The sequence below is a fragment of the Lagenorhynchus albirostris genome, chromosome 9 (genome assembly GCF_949774975.1).
Source record: "Lagenorhynchus albirostris chromosome 9, mLagAlb1.1, whole genome shotgun sequence".
Classification (NCBI taxonomy): Eukaryota; Metazoa; Chordata; class Mammalia; order Artiodactyla; family Delphinidae; genus Lagenorhynchus; species Lagenorhynchus albirostris.
Genome location: NC_083103.1, coordinates 9,986,757 through 10,001,533, shown reverse-complemented (window position 1 = coordinate 10,001,533; position 14,777 = coordinate 9,986,757). Strand labels below are relative to the sequence as shown.

Sequence of the window (14,777 nt, the reverse complement as noted above, 5' to 3'; positions counted from 1 at the left end):
TGACATGTCAGGACGCCCAAATGTCAGTGTACGCCTTTTTGCAAAACACTGAATCTCAGTGAATTATTACCTTCTCCCTTGGACTCTGAGTAAACTGCAGAAGTCCTTAGTGTTTTCTCCTTGTTTCTCTGATCACAGAGAGAGAGAGCTGCCCCAGCAGTACAATGTTCTTCACCAAATCATGACAACCCTACCTGGAAAACTCTCATCACCTCACCTGGACATTGCCATGAGCTCGCGTTATGATGTCAATGCTCTCGCCACTCTGCTTATACTCCAAGATGCAGGCATTGTACTTAGCTGTCAGGATAAACAGTAGGTCCTTGCTCTCCCCCTGGAAACCAACATCATACTATCAAAAGAGGTTTGTTTTGAAAACAGGAATACTTGTCTAGCCTTTAATCATCCTTTAAGCATATTAAATTCTTCAAGAATTTTCTTTTCTCCCTGAAAAAACCCACGGTAAGTATGTAACACACATTAGTTACGCACACACCCTAAGGGTGTGTACAGAAAGGCCAGAACTGAAGCTGGTAAACATCTAGTCCACTTTCATGATTCTTCATCTCTGCTCTACATATAACGTATTCATCTAGTTCCACGTCAGCTAATCTCAATTACTCCATTCAAATTCTGAAAGATGAATGTAATGCCTCCTCTAATCCCCTCCAAGTACTTGGACAAAGAAAAAAAAAAGTGAACAAAGGAAGCTGAAGTGCATCTATAAAGTCTCTCTTACTTATTAACACAGACCCCAACAAAGTGAGTATTTTGTTCAAAGGGTTATAATTTAAATTTTGAACCCACTGCTTCCCCATCAGCTTCACTTACAGATAGAAACGGTCGAATTATAATAACAATAATAATTTGGTGATGTGTTAACAGTGAATGCTTGTTATGTGCTACGTCCTGTTATTAAATCACTTAATCCTGACAATAACCCAGAGGACTGGATACTGTTATCCCCATTTTGCAGATGGGGAAACAAAGCTCTGAAAGGTTAGATGACAACCAAAATTAGATTTAATAAGGAATAAAGCCAGTACTGCCCTAACTCTAGAGCCTACTCTCTGAATCACTATGATGACCCACAGGATGGTGACCCACATTTCAAACTGCTTTAATAGTCCCTTCTAAAAAGTCAACTTGATTAAAAAAAAAGTCAACTTGATAAATTTTTCCCTAGCAAATCTCTCCTTCTATTTCTTGGAAGCTTTTTAAATTAGAATATAAATTGAAATCTGCCATTCAAAAAGAGAAGAGTTTCTCTCCTAAGCCTTATTGCACCCATCCTAAGCAAGCAGTGACGTAAAACAACGTAAACCCGACTACAACTAACAGTTCTCCCTTTGTTGCTGGGCCCAACCAACCCAGAGCACTTACCTTGGGCCTGAAAAGCTCCATGACAGCAATCTTCCCATACATGCCCACCTCCTTGACGGGTCGAAGCCCCTCAGCAGTGACCACATAGATCTCTAATCTCGTATTTTTGGCAATCAACAGGTTCAAGTCTTCAGCTGAAGTAAAGTGTCCTGAAAGAACAGATCCTCTAATCTTTGAAGCCAAAGCACTATCTAAGTGATCCTATCACTTCTACCTAAAACCTCCTGAATTCTCGATTTACTGCACGTATTTCTCCGGTTCCCTCCATTCACTCCCTTCTCACCAAATCCTCAGAGTCTCACTTCACACATTCAAGAACGCTACTTCCCTCATCAGATTAAGATACTGGACTGGGCCTAAGAGCAGCAAGCATGTCCTTCAACTGCCAATGACTGTGAAAACCCTTCAGATGGCTCTGTGCCCTCGAATTTCACTTTTCCTATCGCAGTGGCCGACTCATACTCTAATTAAGGGATGCTGGAGAAAGTGTTTCTTCCTATTCAGTCCAAATTCGAATTTTCACTAAATCTTTACCAAACAGACTAGATCAAACGAAGAGAATTCTCAGAGCTTTACCTTAAAACCTTGTTTTGTTTGCACCTCTTGCCCTCCCAGCAGTCTACCGAAACCCCATCCACACTCCTTCATAGCCTCCAACTCTCCAACAACAGTTTTCCTTCGGAATCATGATTCGGATTTACATAAAAATACAAGTTTGAGAGCTTCATATTCTGTTGAGAACTTGGTTCAAGATGATTATTGCTGGGTTCTGGACATCTGCGTCCTTAACAATTCTTGCATAAACAAACAAGGCAAACCCAGCACTGGGCTGGGCCATTCCAAACCCTCTTCTCCAACAGCTCCCTCTTGTAAACAACAGCCCCAGGCAAAGCGGACTCCTTCCTCTCTTTCGGGTGAGTACGGACATTCCTCACATCCCTCCACCTCCTGCACCTCCCAGGCTCCTGCCCCAAAGTCGCCATCATCACCGCCCCTTCCCCCCTAACCACACGCGGCCAATCTCGCGGCCCAAGCAACACCGCACAAACAACTCACATTCCACTCTCTGTCCCACTGGGCGCGTCCTGTCCTCGAGGCCAAGTGACCTCCGAGAACGAAAGGGGACCCTCAAGAGCAGCTTTTACTCCCCCAAAGGCGCGTGTTGAGACAGCTTCTTTTAAGCCGTGGGCTGTGGGAGGTCCCTCGGCCGCCAGCGCCTTCCATTCCCTGGGCCCGGTCCTGGCGGCAACCCGGGGTCCGCGGGCTTCCCTAGGCCTCGGTTCCCCCCAGCTCCCTCCCTCACCGGGGTCTCCTGCCCTGGCAGCCTCACCGGTCACGCAGCCGTTCACGGCGGTGGGCTTCTGTGCCGTTACCACGTAGTTGTACGACATGTCGAGGCCTGGGGCAGCCCAGCGGGACTCAGGCGAAACGAAAAAAAGACGGACACGAGCAAAGAGACAGGGAGCCCCCACCCGCGCGCGGCGAACTCCACGGCCGCTGTCTCCGCCCCAGAGACACGTTGCAGGCCAGAGCGGCCGGGGCGCGGGGCATCACGGGACGGGCTCACCTGGCCTCTTGGAGGACTCAAGGCGCCGAGGCGGCCAACCAAGGGAGGCCCCGCCCCCAGAGGCCCCGCCCATCTCCTACCGCCCGAGCTTGGAGTACCCGGATGAGGGCACCCTGTCGGGTCTTTGGGAAGCAGCGGCGGTTCCCGAGGTGGTGGACGCTGGGGAGAGCTGGTCGCGGAGGTGCACCGACGCCGCCTCCTCCTCCTCCTCCTCCTCCTCCTCCTCCTCCTCCGGAGCTGACCCGCCGACCTCATCCCTAGTCCGCGCCCCTCGCCCGTTCCCAGACCCCGTCCACTCCATCTTCCTTGCTCCAGGAGCCTTCGGGGTTGTTCCCCCTTCTGGAACCGGAAGGTACTGCAGAGGCCTAGAGAGAGGGGAGGAAGGTGACATCAATTTGTGCACCTCGCAGACTAGAACCGAGGTTTGTATCTCCTTTCCCCTAGCTTTCCCAGTACCTCTAAACCCAACCCTGCCCTGACCCTAGATTGACCGATCACTCCGCTTCACCTGGCATGCGCGGGGGGAGGCACTTAGGCTCTCCCCTCTCCCCTTTGAACTTTGTGTTTGTGTTTGAGACTTTGTGTTTCAAGGGCCAAGCAGGCCACTTGCCCAGCACAGTTAGTCCCCCCGTGGCTGTGCAAATTCTGACCTCAAACACAAAACCAAAAATTCCCTGGTGAGAACCTTAGGGACCCAGGAAAGCAGTCAGCCCTGCAACTTCCAGGCCGCTCCACATCAGACAGGCCCTGCAAGGACTAGGAGGAGAGCCACGTGGTTTGAAGCACCTGCTGCAAGGCCACAGAGGAGGCAGCCCCCATTTTACAGATGAGGAAGCTGAGCCTCAGGGGAACTGGTTTACCCAAGATCCGCCAGTAAGAGACAGAGCTAGGTGCCGAGGCAGGTGTGGATTCTTTCCACTGCAGACACATGCAGTGAGCCCAAGACCCTGGATGACTCCAAGACGCCTCTGAACCTGACTGAACCGAAAGGAGCTAAAATGTCGTTGCGGTTTACTGTGTGGTTTTACGCATCTGGGACTTTCTGCCTTGCTTTAGAGGCATTGAATTATCAGTAGAAAGAACACGGGATTTGTAGAAAAACTAAACATAGGTTTGAGTCCTGGCTCCTAACAGTATGACCTTGGACACATCACCAGAGCTCTCTGGGTCGGTTTCCCAAAAGCAAAATGGAGTCAGACTCAGCCGTCACCTTCCTGGTGTGGTCCCAACACTGACAAGAGCAAGCGTGTGAAGATCTTTATGAATGTATTCACTGCATGCGAGGCCTGTGTAATAGATAAGTTACTCTGTGGGTAACTTTGCCCCTTGGTGATAAGGTGGGCACCACTCGTGAGCGTAAGGCAGCTGTGTGCCCAACGTGGATCAGTGTTCTGGCAGCCAGGTGCAGGCATGAACCTTGGTCAACCCCATGCTCTTCTCCATCCCCAGCTCACATTCTAGAGTTTGGACTTGGGTCAAAGTCTGGGGCAGCTCCCTAATTACTAGGGCCCTGAAAGCACGATTGTGACAGAAGGCTGCAAGCGCCTGCAGCAGCTCACGCTGTTACCCCGCTTGCAGATACTGCTTGTCACCTTCACTGTGCTCAGGCCCGGTAGCACCCACGGGATTGCCCGTCCTACGGCAGCTCGGTGCAAAGGTGTGAACTCAACTTCCTTCAGAGCCTCCCCACCATGGTGAGTCCCCTGAGGGCCAGCGCAGAGGAAGGGCACTCTGGTCTTGGGGCAGTAGGGGTGCCAGCCCTGGGCATGTTGGAGTTCCTTGCTCCCTGACCAAGAGATGCTACTGCCTCCTGAGGTTAAGAGAGAGGGTCATCCTCCGTCTCAGGGCCTGACTTCCCTTCATTTCCCAGCTGGGCCCAGCCAGGCCTGTGGCTGCAGCTTCTGAGTCCCTCCAGGGCCCATCTGCCCCTGGTCTGGGTCATGCCTTTAGATTAGAACATTAACAGTTGTCTACTCTGTAATAGACAGTACCAGTCACAGGAGTCGTGAAGAAGGACCTGGTGCCTCTTCCAGAGCCTTGGGCATGTGTGGGCTTGTGGGATCTACACTCACTGCAGGAGGCTCAGCATGCCCCTGGGCATGCCCCAGGCCCATTCTAGAACTGATCTGGAGGAAAACAGGCCTGGGCAGACCTGGGTTCAAATTTCAGCCTACCACCAACCAGCCATGTGACGTTCTACCAAAGACTTGACCTCTCTGAGCCTCTTTCCTCATCTGCAGTTTAAAAGGTGAGATGTTGATCAGACCAAGATCCTAGGGGCCTCCCATAGTTGCCTGGTCGACTTTTCTTTCTTTTTCCATCCCCTCAGGCCACTGGGAACCAAGGATGGCACCGGACCCCAAGCCCTCCTCTAGCTCTGGTTCGGAAATGGTTGCAAATCCCAGGCAGGATAGACTGTCAGGGATGGCAAGGGAGCACGTTCTTGGAGGGTGGTGGTGCTGGAGACTGGGCTTGGAATTGAGACCCACTCTCGACTTCATTGCGTATTCCAGTCCCTGGCAGGCTCTGAGAGCCACAAGCCCGTGCCCTTCCTAGGACAGGACCTCTGCCACTCTCAGCCTCCCTTCAGCCCCTGGGGAGAGCAGCATGATAAGGCCAAAATGGAACCAGCTTTGGAGCCAGGTGGACCCGGTCACTTGCTGGCTGTGTGACCTTGGGCAAAGTCATGTAAATCTGCCTGTTTCTTCACTGGGCTAATTTTCCTCCATAGGGTTGTTGGAAGATTAAACGAGATGTGCTTAAAAGCACTTAGAACAAGGAGTGGCTCACAGTCACTGCTCTGGCCCCCGCCAGACCCAGGAAAGGCCAAAGTTTGCATGAAGGAATGGGGTTCTGGCAGGCTTGGGGAAGGGGCCTCCGGGAAAGCTCAGCTGCAGGCTTCCCCCAGGCCACCAGGCAATGCTGGTAGCCTGGCCCTCTCTGACCCTATTGGGCACCAGTTTCACTGTTTGGGACAAAGGCGGGAGCGGCACACAGTCTACAGACCTCATTCAGCTAGCTCCAGCTTTTCAGAGCTGGTTGAAGAAGGGAGTAGCTCCTTTGCATTCAGTTTTTTGCTATATAGCGGGCATATACTCTAGTTATTAAATCCCTATTTTGCAGAGGAAGCAGATGGGTGTGGGCCCTGTCTGGCCCCCTCCCCTGGCACAGGAGCGCCAACCTGGGGCTTCTCCTCCTTTGACAGAAGGCTGTTGGGCCCCAGTTTTAAATTTTATTTTACTTTATTTATTTTATTTTATGTTTTTGCCGCACCGTGCGGCATGCAGGATCTTAGTTCCCTGACCAGGGATTGAACCCACGGCCCCTGCAGTGGAAGCTCGGAGTCTTACCCACTGGACCGCCAGGGAAGTCCCCCAACTTCATTAATTTTTTTATACTCGGAACTCCAGTTACCCAATTTTCGTTGTATCAAAGTCATTCTGCAGGATAAATTTAAGCCATAAATTAGTTACTGAATAAGAAGTTGCAAAATAAGAAATCATGGGAACATCCACCTTATAAAAAGATGCCTAATTCAAGGAACCACTGTTGCCTGGAGTTCCTGGGTGGGTGTGGGCTGGGCTGTGAGTCATAGCAACGTGGCTGGGCAGGATGGGGCAACCCTGCCAACTCTACCAGAACCTCGTCCCACTCCTCTCCCACAGACCTCCAAGAAGCTAGTGAACTCGGTGGCAGGCTGTGCTGATGACGCCCTCGCTGGCCTGGTGGCCTGCAACCCCAACCTGCAGCTCCTGCAAGGCCACCGTGTGGCCCTCCGCTCTGACCTGGATAGTCTCAAGGGCCAGGTGGCACTACTGTCGGGTGGGGGCTCTGGCCATGAGCCCGCCCATGCCGGTGAGCACCCTGGGCCAGAGGTGGCAGTGGGCTCTGGGCAGAGTGGACGGGGGGCTCCTGGGAGATCTTTGGTGCTGTTAGGAGGTTCAGGACAGAGCCTGGCCCAGAGTCAGGAGCCCAGTCCTGGCTCTGGCTCGCCCACTCCCTTGAGCTGTGATCTGGGGCCAGTCGTGGCTTCTCTCTGTGCCTCAGTCTCTACATCAAAGCACAAGGTGGGGCCAAATGACCTCTCAGGCCTTTCCAGCTCTGATAGTCGGTGATTTCGTGAATCCTCCTGGCCTCCCAGGCCCAGCTGACCTGCCGTCCCCTCCTCCATGAAGCCTGCCTGACTTTTCCAGCCTAGCGCAGTATTCCTCTTCCCACCGTGCATTTTCATATTCAACATGGACAGTCCTGGATTGTTTCCTGTTTAGTGCCAGGCATGTGAACTCTCCATGAGAGCTTGGGGATGGGGGCATGGGGAGGGGTAGGGACCAGGCTTTGTATCCTCTGTATCTTTCCTGTTTCTCTCTGGCAAATTCATCCATCCACTCAGCAAACATTCATGAGCACCTGTTGTGTGCCTGGCACTGTCTGGCCACTAGGGGCGCAAAAGTGACCCAGACAGGCAAGGTGCCTGCCCTCATGGAGCTTCTATTCTCCTTTGGGGAGACAGAAACCAGGTAAACACATAAGTGAAAGAGATCATTCCAGAGCACATAAGTGAGGTAGTGAAGACAGGAGAGCAGGCTAAAGGGACAGCAAGTAGCTGGACATGGGTGAGTGACTACTTCAGTTGGGAGGTCGGGGAAGGCCTCTCCAAGGAGGTGATAGATCTGGGGAGAGCAGCGCAGGTACTCTTCTACACCAAGTGCACAGTAGGGCTCACCAAACCATGAAGCCCAGGAGCGTGGGGAGCCCCAGGGATTGCAGGCACAGGTCCCCACCCAACATCCTCTCCCCACCTCTCTGTCTCAGGTTTCATAGGGAAGGGGATGCTGACAGGGGTCATTGCGGGAGCCGTGTTCACCTCCCCTGCAGTGGGCAGCATCCTGGCGGCCATCAGGGCGGTGGCCCAGGCGGGCACAGGTAAGCCTGGCATGCGGGAGGGGCCGCTGTGGGGAGCGCGAGTGCTGATGGGGCCCTACCGACTGCTCCCGCAGTGGGGACCCTCCTCATCGTGAAGAACTACACTGGGGATCGGCTCAACTTTGGCCTGGCCCGGGAGCAGGCCCGGGCGGAGGGCATCCCTGTGGAGATGGTGGTCATCGGGGATGACAGCGCCTTCACCGTCCTGAAGAAGGCAGGCAGGCGTGGGCTTTGTGGCACAGTGCTCATACACAAGGTGAGGGTCCCCTCCTGGGACACCACTGGCCAGCCCGTCCCAGCCCTCTCTCTCCAGGCAGCACCTGGTGCTGGACCTTTCCAGCCATCTATCCCACCACCCCAGGAAGCCACTCCTTCCGCAGCGCTCCCTGATTCAGGAGGGCCCCACCGTCCCCAAAACCATGTCCGCCTGGATCCAGGCATTCATCGTCCCGGCCCCTTCCCTGCCCTTCCCCACCTGCAGCCATCGCCCCGTCCTGGTGACCCTGCTCCCCAGCGCCTCCAAACGCACATCCTCCTCCAAGCCCTGCCCTTCGTGTCTCAGCCTCGCTTCGGTGCTCATCTGCTCGCGCCCAGGTGGCTGCGGCTGCCTCCTCAGCCGGCTCCCCTGCCTGCTTCCTGCCCGCCCCCCAGTCCCTTCCCCACACCACCCCACAGGTGTCTTTCAAAAATGTGTATCTGACCAGGTTGTTCCCCTACAGAAAGCCCCCCAGGGCTCCCAGAGTCAACCCAGGCTCCTCGGTCAGGCGCCCACCACACTCGTGCCCCTCCTCCCTCAAGTTCCTCTCCCATCATCCCTGTGGTCCCCTCATGCTCCATTAACACCAGTTCTCTGTACCACTGGGCTATGGCTCACCTTTGGGGCCTTGCTGCTGCTGAGTCGTTGGCCTCGAAAATCCTTTCCCTGTCCAACCCCCCTTTGGCCTGGCTGTGTCCTACTATTCTGTGGAGGCGCACCTCTGACGTCTCTCTCTCTGGGAGGTTTTCCCTCCCACCACACCAAGCACGCTATGGCCCCCTCCTCAGTGTTCCCATAACACCTGTCCATCATCGGATTTGCCACCTCGCGTGAAATGTTCAGTTTGTGTTGTCTCTTTCCCCAACCCCTTCCCAGACCGAGTTCCTTCAAGGTAGGGACTGTGACTTAGACACCTTTGTTCCCCTTTTCAGCATATACTAGACGCTTGGCAAAAAAGTGGGTAGGTGGGTGAAGTGAGCCACGGTGTATATGCCATGGAGAAAAAACTGTAGGCTAGGAATTGGGAAACTAGCCACCAACTGACTGTGTGACCCTGGACAAATCATCTCCCCTCTCTGGGCCCATCCCTCCATTTGTAAAGTTCCTCTGGCTCTGGGATTCTTGAATATTCCTGGCAGGTGCCCTAAGTGTGGCGGGCCAGGTTGATGTGGCAGGACGAAGAGATTGCCTGTTCCCAAATAGAAATTCAGCTCCAGCCTGTCCTCTGCCCTCTAGTGGTACAGTGACTCCTTTCCCGTTGGGGGCCTATCTCTGTGTGGGTGCAGGTGGCGGGTGCCCTGGCTGAGGCAGGTGCGGGGCTGGAGGAGATCACAGATCGGGTGAGCGAGGTCGCCAAGGCCGTGGGTGAGTGCCGGCCCAGGGCTCGGGGAGGAGGCGGGGGAGGTCGAGGCCCCCCCTTGGACCAGGAGCAGGTTCCCAAGTCACTCCCCAGGGGCTGAGGGAGGGTCTCCCTGCGGGAGCTCCTGAGAACAGCAGCCTTGGGTCCCCAGAGCCAGGTTTCTCTTCCATCACTGAGATGAAGCGTCTGACAGCTTGTCTCGGTGAAGAGGCTTCCGAGGCATTGCTGCTGCCTGACGCCGAGAGCACAGCGCTCGTCCCTTTCATACCTCATTTCTCTTAGGAACCCTGGGAGTGAGCTTGTCCTCCTGCAGTGTGCCGGGTTCCAAACCCACCTTTGAGCTCTCAGCCGATGAGGTGGAGCTGGGCCTGGGTAAGCTTGTGACCTCCGCCCCCTCCCCGGTCCAGCCATGCCTGCTCCCTGGGTTTTTCCCTGTCTTCTGCCCTGGGAGCCATGTACCTGGTCCTTCTGCTCACGTGGAGCCATCCCTTAGGGGGTCTTAGTATTTTTAAGTGGGTGCATGAGGCCCTTCTGGCCCAACGTGCCTGATTTCTACCAGCTTTGCCCTCCACACGCAGGGCTCTGGCCACAGGGGCTCTGTGCCTTGCCCACCTCCTTGCCTGTGCTCCCACCATTCTCAGGTACCCCTGCCCCTGCCAAGATGCAGCCCCTCTTTCAAGAGCCGTTCAGAGGCCACCCCAGCTGCAAAACCTTCCCTCTTCCTCTCCTGTGCTTCCCAAGTGATGGGCAGAGGCCTCAGCTGGCCTCTGTGACTGCCTGTAGTTAAGCTACTTAACTAGTTAAAAGTTAAGGGGACTTCCCTGGCGGTCCAGTGGTTAGCACTCCACGCTTCCAATGCAGGGGCCGCGGGTTCGATCCCTGGTCGGGGAACTAGGATCCCACATGCTGCACGGGGCAGCAAAAAAAAAAAAAAATTAGAAAAAAAAAAAAAGTAAAGTTCTGGCTCTCTCCACCACCAAGCCAGAGACGGTGTATTTTTCATTATCTTGTCGGTTTCCCCCCAGCCCGCACTCCCCACGTCCACGTGCCTAGCCTGGTGCTGAGCACTTAGAAAATCCTTGACCAGACCACACTGAGCGAATCCCCAGGCCCCGAGCAGGTCAGCAGTGCTTGCATCTACCCACAGGGATCCACGGGGAGGCTGGCGTGCACCGGATAAAGGTATGTGGACTTCCCGGTGAAGGTTGGCCCAAGACCAAGGCCCCCAACGCAGCTCACTCCCGGCTCCCTCTGACAGATGGCAACCGCCGACGAGATTGTGGCGCTCATGCTGGACCACATGACGAGCTCCTCCAACGTGTCCCACGTGCCTGTGCGGTCCGGTGAGGGGGCTGTCACACTGTCTCCCAGCCTTTCCTCCCCCTCTGGGAATGGGGCCCAGAGAGTCTCACCTAGGTGTCGTGTCTGCCCACAGGCTCCTCAGTGGTGCTGATGGTCAACAACCTGGGTGGCCTGTCATTCCTGGAACTGGGCATCGTAGCCGACGCCGCCGTCCGCTCTCTGGGTGAGCCCCACACTGAAGGGGACCTCCTGACCCCCAGAGCTTCTTCCTTCCAACCCTTTGAAGCTGGATGTAAGAAAAGCAGCTGAGATAGGGTCTTGCAATGGTCCAGAGCATGGGCTGTACGCGTTTGTCAAGCCCGAGTTAGACAACGGTCCCTCTGCCACTTACTTGCTGGGTGCCTTGAGCCTGTTTCCTTGTCTGTAAAGAGGGGGTAATAATAGTCCCTGCCTTATAGGGTTGTTGTGCGGATGAAATGGGATTAAACGTTATGTAACACACTTAACACAGTACTTGGGACGTGGTAAGAACGCAGTAACTGAGACTACTTATCTGCCGCTGTAGAAGGGACACCTCCAGGGAATGTGGTCATTCAGGGCGTCACTGAGGGATGCCCCAAGGAAATCTGACCTCAGAGCCCCAACTCCCAAAGTTCTTGTTTTTCTCTTACTCTATTTCTTTCTCTGATGCTCTGGGGGTAAGTGCCCGTCCTTCCCTCCTTTTCTCACACACTTCCACGCTCTGGTACTGCAGAGGGCCGAGGAGTGAAGATTGCTCGTGCCCTGGTGGGCACCTTCATGTCAGCCCTGGATATGCCTGGCATTTCTCTCACTCTTCTGCTGGTGGATGAGCCCCTCCTGAAACTGATAGGTGAGACCTGGAAGCTGGGGTCAGCGAAGCCAGGGGCCCTTGGAGCTGCAAGGAGCCAAGGGGACTTGGAGAGACCCCATCAGGGCTGACCATGACAATCAGGACCCTGTGGGGAGGCCCTTTCTGGCTTCCCCAGCCTTCTCCAGCTCTCACTTGACTGTGAAGGAGTGGGTATTAGGATCCTCCCCCGGGGACCCTCCCCTCTCCCTTGTACACAGTAGGCACTCAATACTTGCTTGTTGCGGTGGAGGGGACGGGGCCACCAGGTGGGGAGTCCAGGCCCCACTTGATCCCTGGCCGGCCAGCCTGTCTCTCAGAGAGTCATCCTGCTGTCCCTAGATGCTGAGACCACCGCCTCGGCCTGGCCTAACGTGGCCAAGGTCTCGGTGACTGGGCGGAAGCGGTCCCGGGCTGCCCCCGCCAAGCCCCTGGAGGCCTCTGATTCCACTGCTGCAGGAGGTACAAGCCATGCTGTTGGGGAAGGTGGCCCCGGGCTTTGGCCTGAGGCCTAAAGGGTGCAGGGAGTGCAGAGGGGCGTGGAGGGCCCCTGGCGCCCATACCTCCCACATGGGTCACGTTTGGCTGTGAGAAGGGCCGGGCAGGCCTCCTTCCCACTGTCCTCCGTCTCCAGGCGCAGCCTCGAAGCAGATGGTGCTTGTGTTGGAGCGGGTGTGCGCCACCCTTCTGGGCCTGGAAGAACGTCTGAACGCCCTGGACCGCGCTGCCGGCGACGGGGACTGTGGGACCACCCACAGCTGCGCTGCCAGAGGTTGGTGCCAGGAACCACCTGGGGCAGCAGAGGGGGTGGTGTGGCACACTGATGGTGACATTTTGGCATTTCATGAACCAGAAGGATTTCAAAAACATCTGGAGTGCTCACGTGGGGTTGGCAACTTTTATTTTGCCAAGAGAGGTCGTTCACAAAACCTAGCATCCCTTTCACCTGTTTTCATAAAGGGACACTTCTAACACTACAAATGTAGGAAGGTTGTTATCGCAGAATAAAATGTAATATTTTACAGTGAATACAAACTTTAGATTATTCTAAAGGGAAACTCATTCTGTTCTTATTTTTCTTAGCCGAACCAGACTAGGGAAAAGTTCTTAATTATCCAGCATCGTTGAATCAAGAAAAAAGTATTTAGTGCCAACCACAGGTCAGGTGCTGCCCTCGACTCTATGGATAAAATAGCGAGCAAAGCAGATTAAAATCACTGCCCTCGTGGCTTATGTTGTGGTAGGAGAGACAAACCACGATCAAGGTAAATCAGTAAAAGACAAAAAAAAAAAAGAAGCAGGGACGCGAGGAAGCATCATCACCTGCTGGGTGACCGTCGAGGTCCCTGTCCCTGACCTGTTCCCAGCCCTCTCCAGACTGCAGCGGGATATAGAGGGACTCTGGGAGTCTCTTCATGTTGGTTCCCTCAGCCCCTCCCAGCACCCATTCCTTCCGGCTGGCAGCGAGGCCTGGGTACTTGGTTGGAATCCAGGCAGATGGCAGGGTGGGTCTCTGAATTCCTCACCATCTCTCTCTGCCTTCAGCGATTCAGGGGTGGCTGAAGGAGGGCCCACCCCCTGCCAGCCCTGCCCAGCTACTCTCCAAATTGGCCCTCCTGCTACTGGAGAAGATGGGAGGCTCATCTGGGGCGGTGAGTGCCGGCAGCCCCCGGGGGCAGAGGGCTGACATGGACGGGTCCTGGGTTGGCTGAGGCCTGGGCCAGCCCCGTGTGCTCAGCATCCTGGCCCTCCCCAGCTCTATGGCCTTTTCCTGACTGCAGCGGCCCAGCCGCTCAAGGCCAAGACTGACCTTCCAGCCTGGTCCGCTGCCATGGATGCCGGCCTGGAGGCCATGCAGAAGTGAGCCAGGGACCTGGGCCTTAGACGGGGGTGGGCTCCGGGAGGTGGTTGATGCCACCCACCCCCAAAGTGATTCCCTGCAGGGAGCCTCATTTGTTCTCTTCCCTGCCAGGTATGGAAAGGCTGCCCCAGGGGATAGGACTATGGTATGTATCTGGCCCAGCCCTTCCCCCTTTTGAGCGTAGAAGCCCTGAAGGCCACCCTCAGTGGCAGGGCCTGTCCTCAGCCCCTCTCCTTCACCTTGTCCAGCTGGATTCTCTGTGGGCAGCAGGACAGGAGCTCCAAGCCTGGAAGAGCCCAGGGGCTAATCTCCAAATCCTGAGCAAGGCAGTCAAGGTGAGTGAGGCTGGGCCCAGCCACCCAGGGAGGCAGACTGAGAACCACCAGGCTCCCATCTCCATGCGGCCTTGAACAAGTTGACATCCTTTCTGTACCTCAGTTTTCTTCTTTACAAATGGAGGACAGCACCTGCCTCAGAGGGTTGCTGTGGGACGGAAAAGATATGTAGGGCGCCCACACAGGGTCTGGGACATAGCAGGCCCTTGGTGAATGGTGGCCCCTTGCCTTGCTAGCAGTGTGTGGGATGTGACCTCTCCACCCTGGTGTCAGTGCTGGGACAGAAGGGGCCGGGGTCCATGGCAGGAAGGAAGCCTGGTGGCTGCTTCTTGAACCTGCTCCACACCCCCACCCCTCAGAGTGCAGAAGCCGCAGCCGAGGCCACCAGGAACATGGAAGCTGGAGCTGGACGAGCCAGTTACATCAGCTCCGCGCGCCTGGATCAGCCAGACCCCGGGGCGGTGGCGGCCGCGGCCATTCTCCGTGCTATCCTGGAGGTCTTGCAGAGCCAGGAGGCATGAATGCCTCGCCGGGCCTCAGGGCCTCACTCACTGCTATGCCCAGCCGCTGCTGTCACTTACTTGTACCTTAGAACTGTCGCCCTCCCACGCCTCTCGCCCTCGGGCCCTGTCTTCTGAGTTCAGTAGGAACTCCTCAACCAGCCTGCAGAATTCCTCCACTGTAGAAACTGCAGGCCCAGAGTGGGTCACTGACCTTTCCCTCTTCAGGGAAGGGGGAGTCCTAGGGTCACCCGGCTCTGCCCCCAGCCAGTTCTGAGCTTCGATGATAAGGCTTTTCCCTAGGTGGCAGCACAATGTTTAACTGGCAACTCTCATTTGGTTTTAAGACTCCCTGTGAAAGGTCTTCTGCACCTGAACTGAGTGTGAAAAAGCAAGCCAATAAACCACATTGAAGCAAAAGA

General features: G+C 55.2%; 2 protein-coding genes across 9 annotated transcripts in view; one reads left to right on the top strand and one right to left on the bottom strand.

Annotated features, from left to right (window-relative positions):
- DDB1 (damage specific DNA binding protein 1) overlaps positions 1–2,931 on the bottom strand; it is a 31,806-nt gene extending 28,875 nt beyond the window's left edge. The window contains exons 1-3 of the mRNA XM_060159019.1: positions 2,714–2,931; positions 1,384–1,532; positions 218–334 (exon numbers count right to left, since the gene is read on the bottom strand). Coding sequence (XP_060015002.1) covers positions 218–334; positions 1,384–1,532; positions 2,714–2,774 — 327 coding nt within the window. The 5' untranslated portion in view covers positions 2,775–2,931. The remainder of the gene's footprint in view (positions 1–217; positions 335–1,383; positions 1,533–2,713) is intronic.
- A 109-nt stretch (positions 2,932–3,040) lies between these two features.
- On the top strand, positions 3,041–14,777 carry TKFC (triokinase and FMN cyclase). Of its 8 annotated transcripts, none has more exons than XM_060159023.1 (19): positions 3,041–3,372; positions 4,529–4,644; positions 5,464–5,638; positions 6,616–6,805; positions 7,763–7,873; positions 7,948–8,129; positions 9,416–9,494; positions 9,772–9,861; positions 10,637–10,671; positions 10,748–10,832; positions 10,925–11,014; positions 11,546–11,662; positions 12,002–12,121; positions 12,294–12,431; positions 13,205–13,311; positions 13,416–13,519; positions 13,632–13,665; positions 13,769–13,855; positions 14,215–14,777. In XM_060159023.1, the coding sequence occupies exons 3-19, from the start codon at positions 5,558–5,560 to the stop codon at positions 14,374–14,376; spliced, it is 1,812 nt and encodes a 603-aa protein (XP_060015006.1). In that variant the 5' UTR covers positions 3,041–3,372; positions 4,529–4,644; positions 5,464–5,557; the 3' UTR covers positions 14,377–14,777. The 8 variants fall into 8 exon arrangements, with proteins under 8 accessions (XP_060015006.1, XP_060015005.1, XP_060015004.1 ...); XM_060159022.1 differs by having other exon boundaries at positions 5,120–5,638; XM_060159021.1 differs by having other exon boundaries at positions 4,984–5,638.

What these genes read in the sequence shown, in the direction of transcription:
- TKFC (XM_060159023.1), top strand. Translation starts at nt 5,558, where the DNA reads ATGATAAGGCCAAAATGGAACCAGCTTTGGAGCCAGGTGGACCCGGTC. An exon ending in CCACGTGCCTGTGCGGTCCG is followed by an intron (nt 10,833 to 10,924) that starts GTGAGGGGGCTG and finishes GTCTGCCCACAG; the next exon opens with GCTCCTCAGTGGTGCTGATG. An exon ending in CCCCAGGGGATAGGACTATG is followed by an intron (nt 13,666 to 13,768) that starts GTATGTATCTGG and finishes CACCTTGTCCAG; the next exon opens with CTGGATTCTCTGTGGGCAGC.